This window comes from Acartia tonsa, chromosome 13, assembly GCF_053477335.1.
Source record: "Acartia tonsa isolate MP-2025a chromosome 13, ASM5347733v1, whole genome shotgun sequence".
Lineage (NCBI taxonomy): Eukaryota > Metazoa > Arthropoda > Copepoda > Calanoida > Acartiidae > Acartia > Acartia tonsa.
The window spans coordinates 13,441,036-13,467,107 of record NC_137272.1 but is presented as its reverse complement, the minus strand read 5'-3'; the positions used below and the strand labels follow the sequence as shown (position 1 = coordinate 13,467,107).

General features: G+C 33.0%; 1 protein-coding gene across 1 annotated transcript in view; it reads right to left on the bottom strand.

The window, feature by feature from the left end:
- Positions 1–26,072, bottom strand: part of LOC145335160 (uncharacterized) — a 78,682-nt gene that overhangs the window by 45,673 nt on the left and 6,937 nt on the right. Inside the window, exons 10-13 of the mRNA XM_080180892.1 lie at positions 25,848–25,897; positions 25,420–25,513; positions 24,422–24,490; positions 22,956–23,078 (exon numbers count right to left, since the gene is read on the bottom strand). Coding sequence (XP_080037018.1) covers positions 22,956–23,078; positions 24,422–24,490; positions 25,420–25,513; positions 25,848–25,897 — 336 coding nt within the window. The remainder of the gene's footprint in view (positions 1–22,955; positions 23,079–24,421; positions 24,491–25,419; positions 25,514–25,847; positions 25,898–26,072) is intronic.

The following is a 26,072-nucleotide window of genomic DNA, read 5'->3' as shown; positions in this document are numbered from 1 at the left end:
TGAACCTGAAATTACTGCTGAACCAGAACCAGGACATGAAATAGACATAGACACAAGACCACCAACTATTCAAGAAGTTAAAGCTGCTATACATAGTCTAAAGAATGACAAAGCACCTGGACCTGACCTGATAACTGCCGAAATGCTTAAGGCAGACATAGATCTTTCTGCTAGGACTCTGACTGATCTCTTTGATAAAATTTGGAGACAAGAAAAGATACCAACTGACTGGTCTAAAGGTATTATCATAAAACTACCTAAGAAGGGAGATTTGAACAATTGTGATAATTGGAGAGGAATTATGCTGCTTTCTATCCCAAGCAAGGTCCTATGTAAAGTTATTTTAAACAGAATTGATGAGAAAATTGACAATAAACTAAGAGAAGAACAAGCTGGATTCCGTGCTGGAAGAGGCTGTGTTGACCAAATTTTCACCCTTAGGACAGTTATTGAACAATGTGTTGAATTTAACAAGCCACTCCATGTAAATTTTGTTGATTTCTCTAAGGCCTTTGACTCAATACACAGACAAACACTCTGGAAAATACTAAGAAGTTATGGTATACCTGAAAAGATGATAATTATGATAACTAAATTTTATGACAACTTCCAAGCCTGTGTTTCAGTTGGAAACAATAAGACATCTGATTTCTTTAAAATAAGCACTGGAGTTAGACAGGGATGCATTTTATCACCTATTCTATTTATATTGGTCATTGACTGGGTGATGAAGAAAACCACAGAGGACAAAAAACGTGGTCTCCAGCTGGGCATACTAGGACACCTAGAAGATCTGGACTTTGCTGATGACCTGGCACTGATTTCAGAAACAATTAAACATCTACAAGCTAAGACAGATAGACTAGTCAAATACGCAGGACAAGTCGGGCTCTTTGTTAATGTCAAGAAGACTGAAATTATGAATATACCTACAAACCCTGATCAAACTATAACAATAAATGGTGAACAATTGAAACAAAGCAACAAATTCACCTATTTGGGGAGTGTTATCAGCAGTGAAAATGGCTCAAAAGCTGATGTTAAAACCAGGATTGATAAGGCTAGGGTTGCTTTCAACAGTCTACACAACGTTTGGAATTCAAAGAAACTTGCTCTGAAAACAAAAATCAGACTTTACAACAGTAATGTGAAATCAGTTCTTCTTTATGGAGCTGAATGCTGGAGAACTGTGAAAACTGAATCAAATCAACTTAATGCATTTCACAATAGCTGCCTAAGAAGAATTTGCAAAATATTCTGGCCAAACAAAATATCAAACATTGAGCTGTATGCTAAGACCAAGTGCAATAGTATTGAAGCAGAAGTGAAATTTAAAAGACTAAGGTGGCTAGGACATGTGCTTAGAATGGAACAAAATAGGTTTCCAAAAAAGTGCTTAAAATGGAACCCCACCACTGGTAAACGTAAACGGGGACAACCAAAAATGACCTGGCGTCGGAGCACTGAAAAGGACCTCTTTAATTTGGAATTAACATGGGGAGAAGCTGAAGCACTTGCCAAAAAAAGGAATTCATGGAGGAGCAAGGTGGCCGTATTCTCTGGACTCCACAGTCCAAAAGAGAGACGCGCCTGAACTGAACTTGGTTGTGTTAATATTCCCGACACCATTAGTTGATTTTCAAAAACTCAATTGAGAGTCGGCACCAGGTCATTGGGATAGGGGAATATAGTTATTTAACCACTTACCCCTCTAGCGTTTTACTCTAATGTCAGTCCGAGGCAGTGGCGTGCACAGTAATTCTTAAGGGGGAATGTGAATTTTACTCTGAAACCGCCAGGGGGCTAAAAAAAGGAAGTCAAGAATTCCTATGTTCAATTTAAGTTAGGGGGGGGGGGGGGGGTTGACACCCCCTACTGCAAGCCACAAGTAAATTGTTTATTAAATGTAAAATGGAATCACCTACCCATTATTATAGCATGATGCCTAATCATCATTAGAATCATTAGTTCAAGCCTCAAACCATTAGGATACTTATATCTATAATACAAAGTAGTACGAATTGTCTGTCTGTCTGTCTTTCCGTCTGTCTGTCTGTCTGAAGCTTAAGATCTCAGTAACCACTGAACCGATTGGGCTCTACTCTTCAGGGAATATACCTACTGGACCTGTGATGTTTTAAAGCTATCCCCCCCCCAAAAAAAAAATCGCCCCTAGAGGCTAGGGGCGAATCAGCTAGTATTTAAAAAATAGATGTTATTAAGATAAAAGTACTGACTATGGTATGATAATAATGTTGCTACGCTTTTCAGTATACCTCATTGAATTTCATGTGTAAGATTTAATACTAATAGGCGATTCTAACATATTCAAGGATATATGTTAAGATAATGTTAAAAATAAGATATAGCCATACTTTCTATGGACATTATATTTCTTGTTTTGTTAAAATATCTTTAAAAAGCTGTCAGAAGGAAATCAAATAAAATATCCACGGATATTTTAAAACTTCTATTTTGGGATTTTCTTTTCTAATTTTTAAAAGCGAAGCTTTTCTATAATTAGGGTATGTCCGTTAGATCTTTTCATGAAAATACCCTTTTTCGAATTTCAATCTTCTGCTAACCTAAAAAGTTACTTTAGGGGCCTAGAAATATATGTAACAAATTTCAGCTCTCTATCTCTACTGGCGACCTAGCGCCAGGCATGTAAAATATCAACAGATAACGGTAGCACGGCGGTTTTAACAATATCTCAGTAATGTTGGTTCATGTGTATTTTTAGAGAAAATTACTTTTTCTAGTCATAGCGGTCAGACTGCTCCTTATCCGCTTTTTAGCAGCCAGCTGCTAAATATTAAAAAAGCTGTAGAGCGGCCAATTTTAAAGCTAAGAAAACCAAATTTTATGACGAGCAATTATTTTTCATAACAAAAAAATGCTTTTTCTGACCATTGCCAAAAAACGACAAATAACAGAAACCCCCAATTTCGGCGGTGAAACGGCAGTTGGCGGCGCTAGTTTTATCTGTTTATGATCACAATAAAGACTACATACAAAAATTGGCTGGTCTAGAGCTGTTTTAGAATTTCGCTACTGGCAGCTTAAAAACGGCAAAACTACAGGTAGGAAATAAAAAATCAGTTAAAAATCGATCAAGGAGTGGCCAAACGGTCATGGCCTTACTATTCATGGAAGTTTATTATTACTCAAGAATTAATATATATTTATCAAAAAATTTAATTGATTTGAAGCTTACATGAACTGCCGCCACTGGCTGCGGTCAGCTGGAAACAACAGCTGATTTAAAAAAAAAATTTAATATGTCATGTAGGCATGTAAGATAAGCTTAATTTTACAATTTTAAGTCTATGAGTAAAAAAATAAATACACTGAAGCAATTCAAAGTTATTTGAAGACTAGGAGGATTATATCCTGCTGGATCATACCTGAACACCTAATTTTCATCTTATTTTTTACTAAGGTTGATTAAATATTACAAAAGTAATTACAAGAGAGTTGTCCTTACTTCTGATCTTAGAGCTTTGTCTTTATGGATGTTGTCATCCTATTTTTTGTCTGTATTTAATCACTTATTAATGTTGTCATCATTGTCATATTATTTGATAAAAATATCAATGCTTTACAAATAAAATTTATAGAGAAGATCATCTTGATGTTTTTAATAATTAGATTTGTATATTTTGATTTTGTTGTTAACCCTTTGTAGACAAATTGCTAATATTTCTAAATGTTATTTTTTTTAATTGTCTGCGTCTGGCATCTGACTAAAATAAAAATCTATTACATTAGTTTAAACAATTAACTATCTTGACCCTTTCCAGACCTTAATCAGCCAATTTTTGTATGTAGTCTTTTATTGTGATCATAAACAGATAAAAATATTAATTGGCGCCGCCAACCGCCATTTTACCGCCGAAATTGGCGGTTTCCGTTATTTGTCGTTTTTTGGCAATGGTCAGAAAAAGCATTTTTTTGTTATGAAAAATAATTGCTCGTCATAAAATTTGGTTTTCTTAGCTTTAAAATTGGCCGCTCTACAGCTTTTTTAATATTTAGCAGCTGGCTGCTAAAAAGCGGATAAGGAGCAGTCTGACCGCTATGACTAGAAAAAGTAATTTTCTCTAAAAATACACATGAACCAACAAAAAAAAGTTTTACGTCTCTATCTGTAACAGGAGCCGAGATAGAGTGGGGTCTGTTATGGGGTTATGTAGGGATACAGAATTAGTTTAACTGCCTGTTTTTGCCAGTTTGGGTGCTGGAAGCGCCAATTTTTTTTTTAACTGAGAATAATATCTTAATAAGTTGTAACTATAATCATAATAGCAGATAAGGAGCGGTCTGACCGCTATGACTAGAAAAAGCAATTCTCTAAAAATACACATGAACAACCAGAAAAAAGTTTTACGTCTCTATATGTAACAGGAGCCGAGATAGAGGGGGGTCTGTCAGGGGGTTAAGTAGGGGTTCAGAAGTTTAACTGCCTGTTTTTGCCGGTTTTGGTGCTGGAAGCGCCAATTTTTTTTAACTGAGAATAATATCTTAATAAGTTGTAACTATATACAGTGAAAAAAGGGACAAAAAAAGATATTTTTTAGGCCTTTTCAAAAGGCAGTTTTGAAATCCCGTTATTTCAAAAAAAAATTAAAATGCTTAGAGAATGGCTTGGAAGATGAATTTAGGTGTTCTGCATATTTCAACTTAAACACATAAGGCCTAAGATATGATATCCCAAAAATCTTTTGTCAAAGTCTACTTCGTATCGATGAAATTTCCATCGATACGAGTCAAGGCTCACTGTTACAACTACACCTAGCGCTGGCGATTTCATTTTTCACAGGTATAAAATGCATGATTTTAGAAAACTGACTGGCGCTAGGTCTAGAGTAGACTTTGACAAAAGATTTTTTGGATATAATATCTTTGGCCTTATGTGTTTAAATTGAAATATGCAGAAGAGCTGAAAACCTGCACATTACTGAGATATTGTTAAAACCGCCGTGCTACCGTTATCTGTTGATATTTTACATGCCTGGCGCTAGGTCGCCAGTAGAGATAGAGAGCTGAAATTTGGTACATATATTTCTAGGCCCCTAAAGTAACTTTTTAGGTTAGCAGAAGATTGAAATTCGAAAAAGGGTATTTTCATGAAAAGATCTAATGTCCGTACGTCTGTAAGAATAGGTTTTATCACTAATGTTAGAGTTGTCCTATCTAAATCATGCTAATTTTTTAATGATATAGTTTTTAATTCCTAGGTATAATATTATATGCGAAGCATATCTATAATCAAGTCCTTAAATTGTCGAAAATATGGTTTACGGTGAAGGAAATTCCAGCTGACAGAAAATCGCATTTCGTTATTCTAAGAACCTCATAGATGTCATAAAAAACTGGTTTTAATCTTATGATTGTACATTTTTATATTCGTAGAAAGCTGGATATAATACGATGCTAGACATAGTTTTTTCATATGGATGAGAACCGGTTCCTATCCACCAGATTCGAATGAATACGAGAATAGTTATTTCTCGCATCGTATTATAAACGGCTTTCTGCGGATATAGAATGTACAATTATGAGATTAAAACTAGTTTTTTTAGCCCCGAGGTGCCGAAGGCACCGGCTAAAAAAATTGGTTTTAATCTTATGATTGTACATTTTTATATTCGTAGAAAGCTGGATATAATACGATGCTACACATAGTTTTTTCGTATGGATGAGAACCGGTTCCTATCCACCGGATTCGAATGAATACGAGAAAAAAACATTATTAATATCAACTACATGACAATAAGTGAAAGTGGTCAGTCAGTCACATCATGTTATCGACACTACGTTATTTTCATGACATCACTAATGACGACTGAATTATATTCAGTTAAAGTTACTCAATTACAAAAATTATAAAAATGATATTTATGGCGTTTTATATAGAATTAGATACGATTAAAATTGGAATGGTCTTTTAGTTTTGAAATTAAAATTTCCACAGAAAACCTTTTTTTGGAGTAATAAATAAATGATAAAATTGAGTTGGAGATTGTTGCAGGGACAATGGCTGATAATGGCATCCCCAATAATGATAAACAAAATTCCCCTCTTGTAGATTACAATTTACAATTATTGATTGAAACATGTGGACAAAATTCAATAAAAGTACCCACAAGTACAAAGAATAATAAAACGTGATTAAAAACTTTGGATACTAGTTATAAACAGCCCAATGTCTCCTCCCTCCCTGTAATTGTTGTTAGCCGTCACTAAAGGTCACTCACCAACTTTTTACTTACGTACAAAAACAATCAAGGAGTAGTTTTCTTAAAAATAAATTCAGCTTAGAAAATGAAAACAGAGGTGAATTCTTAAAAAATACTTTTGCCCCACTAACATCAGTTTGCCCCACTAAAATTTTAGTGAGGAAAAATTATCCCCTCTAAATTTTTAGTTTGCCTCACTGATTTTAGTGGGGCAAAAGTTTTTTAAGAATTCACCTCAGGAGTTTAGCCCTTTTTAAAAGCAAAGCTTTACTATAATAAGCACCTGTACGATTGATTAATCCTATTTATCTGATTTTTTGAGCAATGATTCTTAGGACGATAAGTTACAATACTCTAAAAGAGGCTTCTGAATATTCAAGTCTTTAAAATGTGAGTATTCCTTAATTATTATGGAACTTCATAAAATATAAGAAATAATTTCATGCCCCTCCCCCCCCCCCCCAAAAAAAAACCAAACTTTTTCAAGGTACCAAATGCAGAAATTCATAAAAGCTGCAATTAGAAGGAAAATTATTTTATGGTTAAATTTGTTTTAAGAAGAAGAAAGTCTCTCGAAAAATCAGATATGTGACGTCATAAAAATGAGGGATTATCCATCTCTTTTTTAGGGGTTTTCTTTCCCACTCCTCCTCTCCTAATCCCTCATTTTTATGACGTCAGATTTTTTTGAGGGACTTTCTTGGTCTTCAATTTGTTTTTACGAATTTGTGTCTCTAAATACTTATTCATAATGTCCCAAACATTATGTACACACGTTCTTTTTATTATTTTAGCAGCAAAGCTACTCTACAGTGTACTTTGTCCGTCCGTATGTACGTCCGTTAATGATACCAAGCTTACAACTTACTTGGTCCATCGGTCTGTCGGTCACTTTTTCGTGATTTCTATTACTGATTGTGTCTCTTTCTTTTTATCCCTCTCTTTTTTTTATGACCAATGATGTCGTAATGGCTGAATTGTAGAGTTGACTCAATGTGTTTTACAATGACCTTGGATTTATATGTACTACAGTTGGCTCAATATAACTATATCGCTATTGGCTAGTTTTCTATAAGTACATATCTATTTATATATTTCTCAATAAATCAATTTTTCTCCCCCGCCATTACTATCAAAAAGAAAGAAGTAAATATTTATTAATTTAAATGATTTTAAAAAGATTTTTTAAATTATATTTTTTTTTCACATTACCATCACCAAATTGTTAATATGAATAAAATTTTTGTTTTAATATTTCAACACAAAGGAAGTGTCGCCACAATCGAATTCTTTTAAAATAGAGTTTTCTTAGATTTACTCTATTATGAACTTATATTTTTTATTTATGAAATAAGGATTAAATACTTCAATGTAATTCAAATATCTACATGAAGTGAAAAACCTTATTCATTCCATAAACAAATAGAATAAAGGTCAATGGTCAATGAGATTTTATTATGGATTATTGGAGCACTATGAGTTTTAAGCACTGTACCATTGGAAGACTCGAGCTCATTTATAGACGTTTATTTCCTATATAGATCTGTCATGGATCTTGATGCAATAAAGCAGGCCATTTTGTAAATGTGAAAAATTGGAAGATTTCATTAAATAAAAGTAATCGCAAATATACTTAGTAAATGAAGCTATGCAAAATAAAGTAAGCAATAAGTTTGACAATAAGTTTAATAAAAAGAAGTTTAGTCTTCAGTTGCGTTGCAAAGTTCTATGTTATATAGTTACTACTATAGGACTTATTAGCCAGGTTGTCACCAAGAGTGGGGCCTGGACAGCATAACGAGCTCCGAGTCTATTTTAGAGCCGTTATATATCTATTTATTGATCATAGCTTTACCCAGTTATTAACTATCTTAGTATACCTAACCTAATCTGATTTAAACATAGATAATATTGGAACTGTAAGTGAATATTTAAAGTGTTTATTATTGATATATGAAGTATTTCTACTTTATAACTATTTACCGTCTGTTTTCCGTGGTATAAATACCACAATGAACAGCTGCTCTATAACTCGCTTTGTCCGTTTGTTCCTGATTTTTGTGCTTTGCTGCTAATGGATGTTGACATCCTTGTTATTATTTTAATAGCAAGGCTACTCTAGCATTTTTGCAGTTTTGACGTCATTTCTTCATTGTTTACATAAAGTGCTGACAACTATTAAAGTTTTTAAAAAAAATTCGCAGTATAAGAAGTAAGAAATATTCTACAATAAAAGATTTGACTAAAATCATTCTTTTTTTGATTTGGGGGGAGGGGTCCAAAATATATATATATTTTTTTTTGGGGGGGGGGTAATCTTATATCATATGGGTAAGGACGTCCAAGCTTTTTTTGAGGGGGAGAATCACTCCTTTTTTTTATTAAAAGAAAATTTACTGGAAAAAAAGTCGGGAATAGTCCCTTTGGTGGCAACGCCCCTTAAGGGGCGATTCGTCGTACTTTAAAAATGGCTTTGGTTATTTTAGATTAGGTTAGCTTATATTGGGTTAGGTGATTGCCCCACAGGGTTAGGCAATATGCCCCGCAGAGTTAGAGCCCCCCGCAGGAGCTAGAAATAGGAGAAAAGCTACTGTAAAAAATACGAAGAATCGCCCCTTAAGGTGCGTTGTCACGAAAGTGACTATACCCAAAAAGTCTAAAAAAGCTCCTTGCCAATAAACACTTACAATCCCCGTTTTAGAGATTTTTAATATCAATAACAAGTTATTTGAATAAGGGAAAAGTCTTAAACAGTACAAATTTCGATTCTTGGCCCAAAGACTGTCCTTAATAGTAAAATAAGTAACAGGCAAAAAATATAAGCATGCACAGTCAAGACTTCCAGACAAAGATAGTGTAATCAAAAGGTTGGTTGTCTACAATAGTAAGGAAGTTAGTGAAATATTTGATTTTTATAATAACTGTTCCTATCCTAAAATAGGCTCAGCAGAGTACTTTTGTCCCATACAAATAATTGACAAATGTTTGAGTCAAATGCTATGCAAATGTCAAGCTAGAGCTACTGTCAACTGTTTTGCTAATGTCAAGCTGCTCCTAATGTTTTGTTAACCCGTTCTTTTGGCACTTTTGCACAGAGTACCCTTTGAGCCTAATAATCCACTCCCCCCTTATTTATGAAAATGCGGGGAGTGGGGGGGAGGGGTTAGGTTTTGATTTGTTTGATTAATACCTTAGATTAGTTTTAGGTTATGTAGGGAAAAATATTTACCAACACCCGCTTTGTTTTCAAACTATTTTTAAAAAAGAGTGCGGATGTTGAGCCGACACCTCTCCAACTGCAAGCAGTTATTCAAACTATTGCCCTGGGTTTATAAATGCAATACCTTGCACTTTAAAGAGAAGCCTTCAATAAACAACCTTGTAATAATGTCATAAACCTTGTTTAAGAAAACAATGAAAAGAGAAATACAAGTTAATAGCTGCTAACAAAAGTATTTAAGGGTAATATATTAGATACAATGTACTAGACTAATCAAAGTACAAATCTCAAGCGCTGGAATATGTTATGAGTGACGTCATAAAAATACGCCTAAAAAGGAGGTATGAGAGGAAAGTGGGGTAAAAAAAACCCTAAAAGAGATGGATAATAGACGTATTTCTATGACTTTACATATGACAATTTCTAGCCCTTCACTAATTATTTCAACAAAATCATTAAACCTTTCCTTTTCCTCCTTATAGTAATATTAGTGGCTTTGCACCTAGTTCCACCTAATATGTTGTTCTGTATTTTGTAATCTACGTAGTTTTTATTTAATACCTATAATTGCGACAACTTTACAAAATAAAAACAGTAATTTTGATAATTATTAGGTGTCCTAAAATGTTTTTGGTTGATTTTGTTTTCGGGGGGGGGGGGGGGTGGATTCCCATTCTCAAACAAATTGATAACTTAAAAACTACCACAGGACCAGTATCTATATTCAATAAGAAGCACAACTTTATCAATTCAGCAGTTACCTATATCTTAAGCTTCAGACGGACAGACATGTAAGTGTATCAAGTATAGTGGTTATTACAGAAAACGATAAATGAATCTTCTCAACAAAATTTATGACTAAGTTTTTACCTTTGATAGCTTATAATTTTAGTACAATATATGCTTCAAAAATTTATCCTAATTATGATGTAACAAACGGGGTAATTTTGTTTATCACAATTGGAATAAAGAATAATGAAAATGAAATATAGACTAAATTCAAAACTAATTATAATATTCCTATTCTACAATTATAATGTCTTAACAAGGTCTAATGTATATGTAGGTAAGTTGTCATGTTTTTGTGAAATCTTAAATGTCTGCCAATAGATATAGAATACCTGGATATTGTGACAGGGGTATTTTTGTCGTCAATTTAGGTTGCTAATATAGTCCTCAGTTATTGGTCAATATGTTCCTCCATACTCAGGTGAGAGGGGGTATCGCTTTTCTAGCCAGCTGGGTAAAACATTTTATTATGGTGTGTGAGAATCTGTCAGTTTAAAGCGTATATTATGCAATAAATATCCACGTATACTATATCTATTCGTCTGCTAAAGAAAAGAAACTATCGCATAAGGTTCAAATATTATCTTAACACAAGGTTATTCATTGTATATTGAGTAACGTAACATGTAGCGCATCCGCTGTTGTCGTCATGGTGATAGGTTTGAATTTTGGCCAAACCACCAAATATGCGGTTTATAAAATGTTATCGTGACCTTAACAAAGCAACTAATAGATAAAAATCCCAAAAATGAAGTGGTTTTATGAAGAACATTTTTAACAGCCAGGGATCTAAAGGGATAAGACAATGTCCGATAAATTGATGAACATGATGTTATACAAAACTACCCTTCTGTAGATTGAAATTAGTGGTTGAAATTTTTGAACAATCGGCTAAATGAAACAACCAATCAAAATTCACTAAAGTCCACAAATAAGTCAACGAATACGATAACGTTATTATAAAACTTTGGGGACTAGTGTAATAAACAGCCCATTGTCCCCTCTAATTCTGATAAAAGCAAAGGTTGTTCAAGGTTTAAAAATACGAATATTTGCTTTTCATGATTGTGTGGGAACTTTGAAAAATTTGAAAATTGAACTTTGAATTAAAGTGTTTAGTTTTTATTAAAGATACAGAAAGAGTCATATGTGACGTCATAAAAATCCATCTCTTTTTAAGGGGTTTCTTTTAACACTTCTCCTCTCAAACTTAATTGTAGACGTATTTTTATGACGTATCTCCGTATTTTTCAAATATGTCACCTCTTTGGATTTTATGATTGCCAAAAATGAAATCTATGCATCTTAATAAGCTAGATGGCATTAGTCTACTTAGGAGCATCAAATAGTGCCCAATCTAAAATGACATTATACAATACAAATCACCAATGATAGGCCAGTGTATATTTTACTATTGATGAATTAAAATGTATACTAACCTATCAATGGGTATTTGTATTGCATGACGTCATTTTTAATCAGCTGCTTTGATTTTAAACAAAACTTTTACAATAATGAAGTGTTCAGATTTATATATAAAGAAAATGATAATAAGAATAGACATGTATTGCATTTATATTCAAGAATTCAACTATTACACAATAGAAACAAATAAAAACTTAAATTCCTCAGATGTTCAAAAATATTTGATGCAAAAGAAACTGATTAAAACAACGATAAAATTTGGTTCAAAATAGCCACAAAATTTTTAATTTTTTAATGTAATATTTTTTTGCTATAAAAAAACTTATTTCATTTAATTCAATATGTTACTACTTGGATGATGCATCAGTTTTACAAGTGCTATGAGAAAGTGATACTTGCAGCTGGATTAATTGACGATATCCCTTTTCCAATCCATTTACCCCATCCTAGTACACGAATGAACTGACCAATAAATGAGGTCCTTATATGCAACCTATATATTCTATTTTACATTTTTATTTCATAAACTTTTTAGATGTTTAGATGTATAGATTACTAAAGTAATTTTGAAATATATGTAGTGAATCATATTTTTGGCTTTGTATACAACAATTAAAAACGCGTAAACACTCGTAAGTTTAAGTTAAAGCAAACAAATCTAAGAACCAACGAGGTTGCATTATGGCCCTAATAAAGGGTCGGGATACAGCTTTTTAACTCTTGCTCCTCTCTTATTTGACTTTATTAGCGGGGGGACCTTCTGGCTTAAATACTAAACTTTTAATGTTGCACATAATCTTGATTTTGAGTATGAAAGTTGATATCAACTTAGGTAAACTTATCCTTTAAAAAAGCTTGACTTTGGTTATTTTATATTTTTTGCAGTTACGTGTAAACACCGGAATATGCAAGAATGACATCATGGATATATGGACAGATTATCCATACAATCTAGCTAACAACATAGAGCAACTAAAAAATCTTTCTAGGAAAAAAGGTACAGTAATAATTTTATGTTTATAAAAAAAACCTTAGTAGCAGATGAATTATATTGTTTTTGACAAGAGTCAATTGTAATGAAACAAGGATGACAACATCCATAAGTAGCAAAGAAAAAAATTGTATATTGACTTAAACACAAAGTCATATATAGATGATCATTGGTTATAAATGAAAATTATAATGCATTATATGCATAAAATTATGTAAATATGTGTAATAATATTATTATCATTTTGTATATTAAGTTGAAATACATATCTATCTAAATTAAATTAATAAAAGATGTAACAAATCCTTTCACATATTTCTTGTCTAAGCTAAATATCTATATTTTGTTGCATTACCAACAGACAAATAAACTATATACTGGATGCTCATTGAAAGAATCTTCACAAAATTTTTATTCCATTTATCTTGAATAGAAGCAGAGAAAATCACGTTACCCCCTAAACATAGCTGACAGATGGACATTCTGAATTATAGAGTAGTATTGATACTATTAATAATACGTTGCAAAGAAACATAGAATAGTTATTTCTTTCATAGTATTATAAACGGCTTTCCGCGGATATAGAATGTACAATTATAAGATTAAAACCAGTTTTTTAGCCCCAAGGAGCCGAAGGCACTGGCTAAAAAAACTGGTTTTAATCTTATGATTGTACATTCTATATCCGCGGAAAGCCGTTTTAATCTTATGATTGTACATTTTTATATTCGTAGAAAGCTGGATATAAAGGGTGAGCAAAAAAAAATGCGTAGATTTTTAAAATTCAAATTGCGCGGCTTGTGTTAATAGTAGAAAAACGTTATTCATACCGCTAGAACCGCTATGAAGTCTATTTTTTGGAAATATAAAAACGATTCATGTGCTACGTATAGTTTAGGAGCAATGTGGTAAAATGTCCCAACTGCCTTAAAACTTGACTTGCGAGTAAATCATTAAAGATTAAAGTATATAAAAAAATATGTACCTTTTTAAAATTAAAATTGCGCGGCTTGTGTTAACAGTAGAAAAACGTTATGCATACCGTTAGAACCGCTATGAAGTTTATTAAATGGAAATATAAGAACCATTACTGTGCTTCTTATAGTTTAAGAACTACGTAGTAGAATGTCCCAACTGGCTTAAAACTTGACTTGCGAGTAAATCATTAAAGATAAAAAAAGGGTGTGCAAAAATGCGGACATTTTTAAAATTCAAACTGCTCGGCTTGTGTGAATAGTAGAAAAATGCTATGTATATCGTTAGAACCGTCATAAATTCTATTTTTTGGAAATATAAGTATGATTTTTGTGCTATTTCTAGTTTAGGAGCTGTATTGATAAATGTGAGAAACGTGAAAATATTTTTTTTTGAGTTTTAAGTCAGTTGGGACATTCTAACACATAGCTCATAAATTATACGTAGCACGTGAATAATTCTTATATTTCCCAAAAATAGAGTTTATAGCGATTCCATAGGTATGCAAAACATTTTTCTACCATTAACACAAGCCGAGCAATTAGAATTTTAAAAATGTGCGTATTTTTATTTGCATAACCTTTAATTCAATCTTTTATGATTTACTCGCAAGTAAAGTTTTAAGCCAGTTGGGACATTTTAACACATAGTTCCCTGACTATACGTAGCAGAGGAATCATTTTTATATTTCCAAAAAATAGACTTCTTAGCGGTTCTAACGATATGCGTAACATTTTTCTACTATTTACACAAGCCGCGCAATTTGAATTTTAAAAATCTACGCATTTTTTTTTGCTCACCCTTTAATACGATGCTAGACATAGTTTTTTTCGTATGGATGAGAACCGGTTCCTATCCACCGGATTCGAATGAATACAAGAAAATGGTTTATATTCCTTGATTCAAATTTCTAAGTATCATCTTTCAAATAAATGAAATTTTAATAAAAAATATTGGCTTTTTTTGAATAAACACTAAACAGGGACAAAACTAAAAGCTAAGGAAACGATAGAGAGAAAAAAATAATTAAGACGTTTCAGCAAAACAATTAAAAATATTTGTTTAGAAATAGCAAATAAGAATTAGATATCTATTCAAATTCAAAACCCCTCATTCTGCACGCCCCTAGCAGATTGCCTATTTGTGATGTTATTGCGGCTAACCAGGGCTCGGCAGCTGCGCGTCGGCCGTGACAAAGCCTCGATTTTAAACCTTATGAAAAAAATTGATTGCCATATTTTGGTCAGGTTTAGACTTCCAGCTGATTTTTAAAATTTGTATAAGGTTGACTTCCCTCTAGCTTACAGGCGGTTGACGAGCGGCTGCCGAGCCCTGTGGCTAACCCTGCAACGCTACTCTGTACACATAATAACCTAACCTAACCTAATGGGGGGAGGGAAGAAATTACAAAAAAGACAGCATTTTTTTTTAACACAGACATACCTATGTAATATTTGGCTAATTAAAAATTTTTAAAACGCTAATTAAAGATTATTTACTCATTTGTAACAACACTTTAACGTGTAATATAGAGTTTGTGTGTGTGTATGTTTGTGTGTGTGTATGTATTGTATAGGTGTGTGTATATGTGTATTTGTGTGTGTGTCTTAAAGGGAAGCGATAAAAAGAGACAAAAAAACTATGAGTTGATGCAATAATGCCTTTAATACTTTTTTAAAAAGGGACAGTCATAGGATATTTAGTATTTCAAAAATCCATATTCAAAAAGAACCCCATCCCCCCCCCTCTACTTTTTTTTTAAAAAAGCAAAACTCAATTGGTTTAGTTATTCCTAAAGATCTATTTTTTCATCAGGGAGGTATGGGACATTGGACTGTTTATTACACTAGTCCCCAAAGTTTTAATATGACGTTGGCTCAATAACTTTTGAGACTTTTATTGAATTTTGATTGGTTGGTTCATTAAGTTTAGTGTCCAAACGTTTAAACAACTTATTGTATTATACAGGAGGGGTTAGATCATTGGGAGATGTACATTAATTATCTGTTATTGTCTTTTCCCTTTAGATCCATTGGTTTTATTCAGTTTTTCGTTGCATAGCTTCTCTATAACTTTGCGTAGTATTTTTACATAAAACCTTAACCATTGCATTGCAACATTTTTCTTTAAATTTTAGAACTATCTGTCATTACAAACTTACATACAGAAAGATAGACATCCTGATACTTTAATATAAAGTACTAGCGGTATTGCTCCTAGCCTCTAGGGGCTTTGCCTCATGAGGTAATTAAAAAAAAATAAAATAAAAAAATTTCTGGTGCTGCCAATTTTTGTGAAGTAGTTTCCCCAGAAAATTATTTTTGGGGGGGTTTGGGGGTGTCCCACCCCCCAAGAAAATAGCTTAAAACCACCACAGGACCAATAGGTATATACCCTGAAGAGTAGAATCCGATCGGTTCAGTGGTTACCGAGATTTTAAGGGACGGACAGACAGACGGACAGACATCAAGCTACTTTGTATTACTTTAAAATATTATAGATATGAAAAACTAAAAATCTGTAGTATCCCTTTTAATGTGTTTAATTTTTATGTTAAATTTTGGCATTTCCACATTATATTGCCTATTAATCTACAATTCCAGTAATTTTAGTCAACATTTTAATAGACGTGAAGCTTTTCTACATTTATGTCTGCGTCCGTCCGATGTTGTTTCTCCGTAAATTAGAGTAATACAATAGAGGGGACACGGGGGATAAATGTATGTTCCCACCCCGTGGATCCTGTGCCGACTTTTAGTTACGTTGAATATCAGCCAATAGCATCGTAAATATTAACACAGTCAAGTCGCTGCAAAAGAGCAGAAAGCAATTTGCTAGTAAACGAAAAAGGTTCCTAAGACAGGGGTCAGGTAGTTGTCTAGGTTATTCATCTATACTTGTTACATTTATTGTCCGTAAAATAAAGTGAATACGTTGCAATGAAAATCTTAAAATATTAGAAATGTTCGTTTGTCTTACAATTTGGATCTATTGATTATGGATGTTGTCATCCTTGTTTAAAAACATACAAACAATCTAAAGATCTATTCCTCCAAAAGAAAGAACTTTATATAAATCTGTTTATATCCTATTTATTATTCATAAAAAAACAAGGATGACAACATCCATAAAAGCAAAGCTCTGAAACGGTATGACAGACGAACGTTAACTCTTGTAGAGTGTCAGAACTGAATATACAAAACATATATTATATATAAATATAAGTTTTGACAAAATTATACGTGAATTTGTTGCAAAACTTCTTAAATACAGAATTCTGTTTAAGGACATTTTAGGACTTGATTAAAGAGATACTTCGCTTATAATATTGTACCTTATTGTAATAGGAATCAATACTCAAAAAACCAGATCAAACGGATGATTATATCACATAACAAATTGTTGCTAAAAAGTTTTTAAAAATCAACATGTTTAAAATGGACGTGCAGACGTTCTGGTAACGATTATAGAGCTGCTACGCTTTCTAAATCGTACCTACAGGAATAATCATGTAAAGTTTTAAATCGATAGGTTAATTCTAACATGCCTAATTTAACGAAAAAAGCTATCCGTTACGGACGGACTTGACAACCGACCCTAATTATAAGTCGGATACACAAAATCTAGACACACTCTCTAAATCAGGCAATAGAATAAAGTGGAATACAATGCACCAATGTGTTTAGGTTATATAGTTGAATTTCTTTGGATAAAGTTAGTTTTCTAAATATCGTATCGTCAAAAATTTTTGTCTTTCTCATTACTTGAATGGATCGTATAAACCAAAAACAAACAAACAATTTCTGCTATATTGTTTTATAGGTTTGACGAATTATTGGGCCACTTTGACCATCTAGATATACTATATCTATTTCCTGTAGTATACTATTTTTTTCCTCTTACAAAACTCACAATTTAAAACTTTTAATTACGAGGAAGTTTACTTTTTATGCCCGTTGTTCTTTTGTTTACAAGAATAGTCAATTTTTTAATATTAACAAAACAATATGTATATTATCAAGAAAAAATATAAATCAAATCAAGTTTTAGCCTTTTTTTTTATTTCTTTATTTTACTTTTTCTCCTTTCTTATTCACTAGTAAAATCACATTATTTATAAAAAAAACTTGAGTATAAGGAAGTGTAATTCAATATGCTCTCGCGCAAGAGCTCAAGTATTTTTGAGCCTCCTCCTTCACACATTTAAAGTTTACTGAGTGTTTTAAGCTTGTAATTTTCATGTCGAGTTGACCGCTGCTTCACAGTGTGCCTATGATTGCGCAAGTATTGTAGAACTTTAAAACAGCGAATTTTCTTACTGTATAATATCCTATTTTTTTGTTAGCTAGTGTACCGATCGAGTTCTCCATTTTAGGGAACCTTGACATAGGTCTTGGGATGGTTTTAGGCTATTTTTAAATTTACATAGATGCCGGTATGGTTTTAGGATATTTTTCTAGCCTACCCTAACCCATCGCTTATGAGTCCCTAGATGCTTGAGGCGCAGTCAATACAGATGAATTGTCTGCTATTAATTGCATACAGAATTTAGCCGTTAGGTGCGTGAAGCGTGCTTGATTATTTTACAACTATCAAATAATTTTAAAACCACCTAATGGAGAATTAGTTTTAAATAATTGTATGTATATTTTGTAATATATTGTATATAGTCAATATCTATGTATTTAATCATAAGATTACATAGTCATATGGTTAATAAATAATTTAATTTATATTTTGCTACTAGTTTTTTATTTGTTAAAAAGTAAGATGACCGAACATTTTAGAGTCGGAGGCTAAAATTTTAAAAGAACATGCTTTGCTTACTGTTTAGCGTAAAATAATTATTTAGAGTGTTCAATACTTAAACATTTTAAGTTGTCTTTTATATTTACAAGGATGACATCATCCATAAAAGCGAAGCTCTAAAACGGTAAGACCAACGAACATCAACTCTTGTAGAGTTTCGGAACTGAATAACTGTATAAATGTATGTATAAGTTTTAACAAAATTGACGTAAATTTATTGGAAAACTTATTAAAAACATTTTTAAGGCTATTCAATATTAATGAATATTTTTAAAAATCAGATCAATAAGATAATTATACCATACAAAATATTGTTGTCAAAAAAGTTAAAAGTCAGCATGTTTGAAATGGACGTACGACCATTCTGGTTACAATTATAGAATTGCTACGCTTTGAATCTAACTGGTATAGGAATTAACATATCAAGTTTAAAATTGGTAGGATAATTCTAACATGTGTAAATTGCGAAAAAAGCTAACCGTGATTTACGGACGATTTTAAAAATATCATTAGTAACATGACAAGTGGTCACAGAAGATGTTTGGGGGAAAGAACTTATTTCTTTAATTATAAAATTTTACATATGTATGTTTTCAATCACATTAATACATACGTATTTTTACCCTAAAATTTAATGTAAGCATTCTAGTGTAAATCTGTTGTATATTGACAAGAAACTCGTTGACTTAAACAAATTTGGAGACTTTGATGAATTTTGATTGGTTGATTCATAAATTTAAGGGTTCTAACGTTTCAACTACTAATTTTATTCTACAGAAGGAGTAATTTTGTGTATCAGCATTGGGGATGTACAATTCCCTGCAAGAAACTATAACTACTGTCTTGGTACGCTTACAAAGTTACAATAAAAATGTAAACGTAATAGGATATTCGTAGGTAGAACTTATATGTTTCTCCTTTACAGTGAAGCTTCTCATTCAGGCAAGGGAGTGTAACCTTCACCTCCCCCCCTAAGAGAAATAAGAACTAGAAATAATTTCGAAACGGAAATTGAAAGTGTAGAGCCACCTAACCCTCAGATTTATCTAAGGGGAAAAGACAATGGCCAATAAATTGATTCACATCTCCATTGACGATAAACAAAATTACCCTATCTGTTGATTACAACAATTAGTGGTTAGTGGACACTCAACTAAATGAACAACCATTTAAAATTTTATTCAAGTCATCAAAGTTGTTATGTAAACACACTTGTAAAACTTTGAGGACTAGTGTAATAAATAGCCCCATTCACATTACAACCTCTATAGGGCGCAGCACCTAGTATAAGAGTAATCTATAATACAAAGTAGCTTTATGTCTGTCCGTCTGACCGTCTGTCTGTCCGTCCCTTAAGATCTCGGTAACCACTGAACCGATCGGATTCTACTTTTCATGGATTATACCTACTGGTCCTGTGGTGGTTTTAGGCTATTTTCTTGGGGGGTGGGACACCCCCAACCCCCCCAAAAATAAAAAAAAACCACCCCCCCAAATTTTTTTTTTACATTTTTTGTAAAATCTCAGTAACTGCTGATCAAATTGGGCTCTACCCTTCTGGGAATATACCTACTGGTTCTCTGGTGGTTTTAAGCTATTTTCTTGGGGGGTGGGACACCCAAACCCCCCCAAAAATAAAAAAATCCCCACTTCCAAAATTTTTAATTTAAAAATTTTTTTGTAAACAAAAACCAGTAATTGGGGGTGGGGGAACCCCACTGCAACATGGGGCGAAGCCCCCATGAATCCCCCCCCCCAAAAAAAAAAAATTTTTATTTTAATTTTTGTGTATGCGAACAACATAGGTTTAATTTTTACAAATTGAAATTTTTTTGTACAAATTAAAATTTTTGTGCATAAACCGCACAACCTGGGTTTGATTTTACCACAGAGTAATTAAACAAAGAATAATTTTTTTGAATATTTCTATTAAGGAGGGTTGACTTCCCATAACTTTATAGGGCGAAGCCCCTAGAGGCTAGGGGCGAAGGAAGCCGCTAGTACACAATAAAGATAAGAGAAAACAGAGAGTGTTAGATAGCAGAGAGAGAGGGGAGAAAGGACTGTTTATCACACTAGTCCCCAAAGTTTATAATAACGTTTTTTTATTCGTTGGCTTAACAACTTTGGGGACTTTAGTGAATTTTGATTGGATAGTTCATTAAGTTGAGTGTTTCAACCACTAATTTTAAGAACCCTAGTAATAGCGTCTAACTTTTTATCTTTGTGACGTAACAAAAATCCACCCTTTTTTATGGGTTTCCTTTCCCACCTCCCCTCTCATCCTTCGATTTTTGTTACGTCACAAAGATAAAAAGTTAGACACTATTACTAGGTTCCTAATTTTAATCTACAGAAGGAGTAATTTTGTGTATCATCATAGAGGATATACATCTATTTATCGGCCAATGTCTTATCCCTTTAGATCCCTGGGTAGATAGAGAGATAACAATTGAAACTGAAAAGATAATCTAACAAATGGAGTTAGCGTCATACTAAAAACGTCAAAAATACTGTTTTATCAGACAATTAAGCCTTAGCCCATCAACAGGTTAAACCATTACCGTGCATAGTAAGAACACCCCCCCCCCCCACCAAGACAAACATTATTTGAGAGTTAGTTGTCTGTTTAGTGTTGCTTTACCTAATATCTCGGATGTCTGTGCCAAAGTCTTGTAATAGCGTTTTCTTATTTGTTGGCTTAACAATCTAGGGGACTCTATGAAATTTTAATTGGTTGGTTCATTTAGTTGAGTGTCCAAACGTTTCAACCACGAATTATAATCTACAGTGGGGGTAATTTTGTGTATCATCATTGGGGATGTACATCAATTCAACGGCCATGAGCTCCACCTGTAACCAATTACTCTAATTACCAAAAAGGTAAGAAGCAAATAAAATAAGAATGACAACATCCATAAAACGAAGCTCTGAAACGTTAGGACAAATTAACATTAACACTTGTATAGTGTCAGAATTGAATAATCAGAATATAAATGTATAAAAGTCGAACAAAACAAAATTGTAAGTAAATCAGATGAAAAACTGCTTAAATACAGGATATTGTTTAAGGACATACTTACATTTTTAGGATTTGATTATAGAGATTCGCTTATAACTATGTACTTTGTTGTCCTAGGAATCAGTATTCCAAAAATCAGACCAATCGTATAATTATATCACATAAAAAAAAGTTAAAATATCAACATGTTTAAAATGAACGTACGGACATTCTGGTAACGATCATAGAGTTGCTTTACTTTCTAACTCGTACCTTACTCCTATAGGAATCATCATGCAAAGTTTAAAATCGATAGGACAATTCTAACATGCCTAAAAATACGGACGTACGGAAGCCGGACGTACCGACGGATGGACCGACCCTAATTATAGTTCGCTTTAAAAAAAATCAACTTTAATTACAAGTATGTTTTTTATTTTATTCAGTATAGTGTTACAATTTTAACATTTTTATATAAATTTTATGAAACTGGGTTACATATGAGATTCAAACACAAGAAAACAATAATTATTCCAGTATGGCTTCGAAACCGATGGATATCCGCTGGATTAGAACCGGTTCTGAACCATACTGAAAAATCATGTATCGTATTGTATTACTGACAATTTTCCACGAATAATAAAATAAAACTAATCCTATAATTTTTTATTATCCGCGGAAGCTATCTATAATACGATGCGATAAATAACAAAAAAATTTAAAGTTTTATTTTATTTTAAACCTTTACAGTATTAAAAAAAGGTATAGAATCATCGAATAGAAGTCCATCCATAGTTTCTAGAATCTGCATATTTGCAACGTGATGATTCTTCTTTTCCCTGATTTAACAAAAAGTTCGACAAAATAACCTTAAGCAATTATGTTGTAAGATTTGTTTGCTTGTCTGTTACGCTGTTCAAGCTCTTCACCCAGGAACAAGGGACCTGGGTTCTTCTTACCCACTTCCCTTTAGTTATAAAACAAAACAAGTTTTAGGACAACATTATTTCACTAAAATATCCAAATTTTCAGCCAGTTCAAATGGAATTAATTTACTGAATCACAGCCATTGAGTTCTCAATGTTAGGGAAGCTTAATATAGGATGTTTCAATCCTTATATTAAGGTTTCTGGAGGGTTTTAGGCTATTTCCATCCTCCGAATTAAGATATTCTAGATGGTAGAGACGCATCCACTAAATCTTTTGTTGACGTTTTGGATAAAAAATATAACTATCCCAAAATTGCCAATACATTCTATTTAAAAACATATGGGTATTGTCGGGTTCGTGACATCGCCTCTTAAGGGGCGTTTCTTCGTATTTTCGCAGTAGCTCTTTTTCTATGTCTAACACTGCGGGGCCAATTGCCTAACCCTGCGGGGCAATTATTAACATTTAATTAAGCTAACCTAACCTAACCCAAAATAACCTATCAAAAGCTACTGTGATAATACGCCAATCAAACATTAAATAGGTTAAAAACAGTTTAAGAGGCAATGTCACGAAAAATAAAATACCCAAAAATATTGATCTTTTAAATTTATGTCGAACTTTCCTCCAAGTATTATCATCATCTTCTTTTGGCAGCACCCACGTGATACAGCTAGTTAGTGCTTCTAGTTGTTCCTGAAAGAATAATTGGATCTACTGCAGTTCACAGTAAAATATTGCATCTATGAATTTTAAAGGCTGCTAGTTGCCAAACGGCTGAACATACAGATCATGCCCGCACACTGTTTTAAGCGGCATGAGAAGGCCTACAAATAATCTGGAATAGCAATAAATCAATAATGCATAATTATCTCGCAGTGCAGAGAAATGCGCGAAAAAATCTATTTTACGCGTTTTTTCTTCAGTGAAGCTTTCCCTGTGCATCATTGGTTCTTGGCTATTCCAGATTATTTGTGGGCCTTCTTATGTCGCTTAAAATGGTGTGCTGCTATGATGTGTACGTTCAGTCGTTTGGCAGTCGTTTGGAAATATTCGTTACCAGCAATATTTTACCGTAAACTGCAGTAGATCCGAATAATTATTTTAAGAATCATATTATAGACAGTTTTACGTGGATGATCAATTGAGTTATTTACTAAAATTTAGAATATATAAATATTTAATACTCCATAAGATGTCAGTTTTTAGTATACTCTTAAAAGTACTGCGGCTGTCCGTCAGTCTGTCATTCAGTAACTCTATGGGGAAAAAAATTTCGGGAATAGTCCCTTTCGTAACATCGCCCCATAAGAGGCAATTCGTCGTATTTTTAAAATGGCTTTTAATAGGTTATTTTAGGTTAGGTTAGGTTATATTGGGTTAGGTGATTGCCCCACAGGGTTAGGTAATTGGCCCCGCAGAGTTAGAGCCCCCCGCAGGGGCTAGTAATAGGAGAAAAGCTACTGAGAAAAATACGAAGAATCCCCCTTATAAGGTGCGATGTTACGAAAGGGACTACACCCAAATTTTCTTGGGTATTATTCAAGATCAGGATTAAAGGTATAGCCAACAAGCGAAATAAATCTAAAATTATATTTGGGGGGCAGATGAAAAGGTCGTCAATTCTAATAAGTGCCCCCCCCCCCACAACGACAGCTGGGAATCACGTATAGGTTTCGTGATTTTTCCGTATAAATTTCGTTGTTGGTATAAGCTGATTCAATGAGCATCCATTATAAAACTTACTTTAAATTTATATTTAGAAAGGTTCCGTGATTCTCTACATTCTAAATACTTTATGAAAATCTGCTCTATAACTCACTTTGTTGGTTTGTTCATCCATTTTTTAAAATTTTTTATAGATTGTTATTTTACCCCACGGATCTTAAGGGATAAGGCAATGGCTAATAATTGATATGCATCCCCAATGTTGATAAAAAAGATAACCCCTTCTGTAAATTAAAATCAAAATTTAGTAAAAGTACCCAAAGTTTTCAAGATAACGTGATTATAAAACTTTGGGTACTAGTGTAATTTACCTGTGTCATATCTGGATGAACTAGATCTACAATCAGGATCAAGCGGTTTTCTGAACTCGGGTTAAATACCTAACAATATTCAAAATAATATTCATTACAGTTGCACCTTGCCTCTAGGAGTAAAATTATTCTTTCTTTACCTTGAGGGGAGTATTAAATCATTAGACAACTAAAAGTTAAAAGGAACACTTACTTATATACTCTAATATGTTTGACTCCAAGGTAAGACAGCGTAAAATGGCACCAAAAAATGACGTCATACAATATAGTTGAACAATGAGAAGCCAGTATACACTGTAATTGACCAATGGTAAAGTTTATACTGGCCTATCATTGAATATTTTATCGTATGACGTCATTTTTTGGCGCCATTTTACGCTTTCTCCAGTGAGGGAAGCGAACATTTAAAGAGATGCTAATCTAACACACCTATGTATTTTTTTATAAAGTTTATTAATTCTTTTAATTTAAGTCTTTTGTAATTTAGACCTTTTATAGCATTAAATCTTTTGTAGCATTAGATTTTTTTTGTAAATTAGACCTTATGTAGCATTAGACTTTTGTAAACAAGACCTTATGTAGCATTAGACCTTTTGTAAATTAGACCTATGTAGAATTAGACCTTTTGTATAATTAGACCTTTTGTAGAATTAGACCTTTTGTAAACTAGACCTTTTGTAAACTAGACCTTATGTCATTAGATCTTTTGTAGCAACCCGTCTAAAATGACTAACAACAATAACCATTGTATACTGACCCTAGGACGTCCAATGGGGGCGGGTAAAGGGGTGATTAACCACCCTCCCCCAATAATTTTGAAGTTTGAATTTTTACCCCCTCCCCCAAAAAAAGCTTGTACGTCTTTGCCTATATGATATAAAGATACCCCCACCTATACAAATGAATTTGCGGGTGCAGTAGGTACCGCCAAAATTTTAAATTTTGAATTGTTACCCCCCCCCCTCAAAATGAAAAAGCTTGGACGCCCTTGTACTGACCTCATGTTCAAAGGCATCGTCAAAAACGATGACCTTCCCCTCTTCCCAAGTAACTATGTGGTCTCCCGCATTTATGGACATACGTGGTTCTTCACTGAAAAATAAAAACAAAATGATAGACTTATTACCAAAAATGGGCTGTCAGCAAAATTATCCCACCATAAATAAAAATCTTTGAAACCCCTCATTTTAACCTTTCTGTATTCTAAGTATTTGTTGAAAAGTTTAAAATTGTTATCAACCATCACAATTTAACAAAAGTACCCAAAGTTGTTGGGTCGAAGTAAGAGATGACAAGGTCATAAAACTTTGGGTACCTATGTAATCTATACTCTATAGTTCAATGAACTTCTCTCCATAGTATAATATGATCAAAAAGCTTAAGCTAACAAATTAATTTCAATTATTGACTTTGAAATAAAAATTACCTTAAATCTCCATCTTTACGTTTAGGAACCACCAATGGTAAATGAGCTCTGTTTATATAAATACATTTAATATAATATTTTTAAAAGCGAAGCTTTTCAATAATTAGGGTCGGTCCATCTGTCCGCCCGGTTAGCTCTTTTCGTTGATTCACACATGTTTGAATTGTCCTATCAATGTCAAACTTTGCGTGAAAATTCCTTTAACAGTTAGGTAAGATAGAGAAA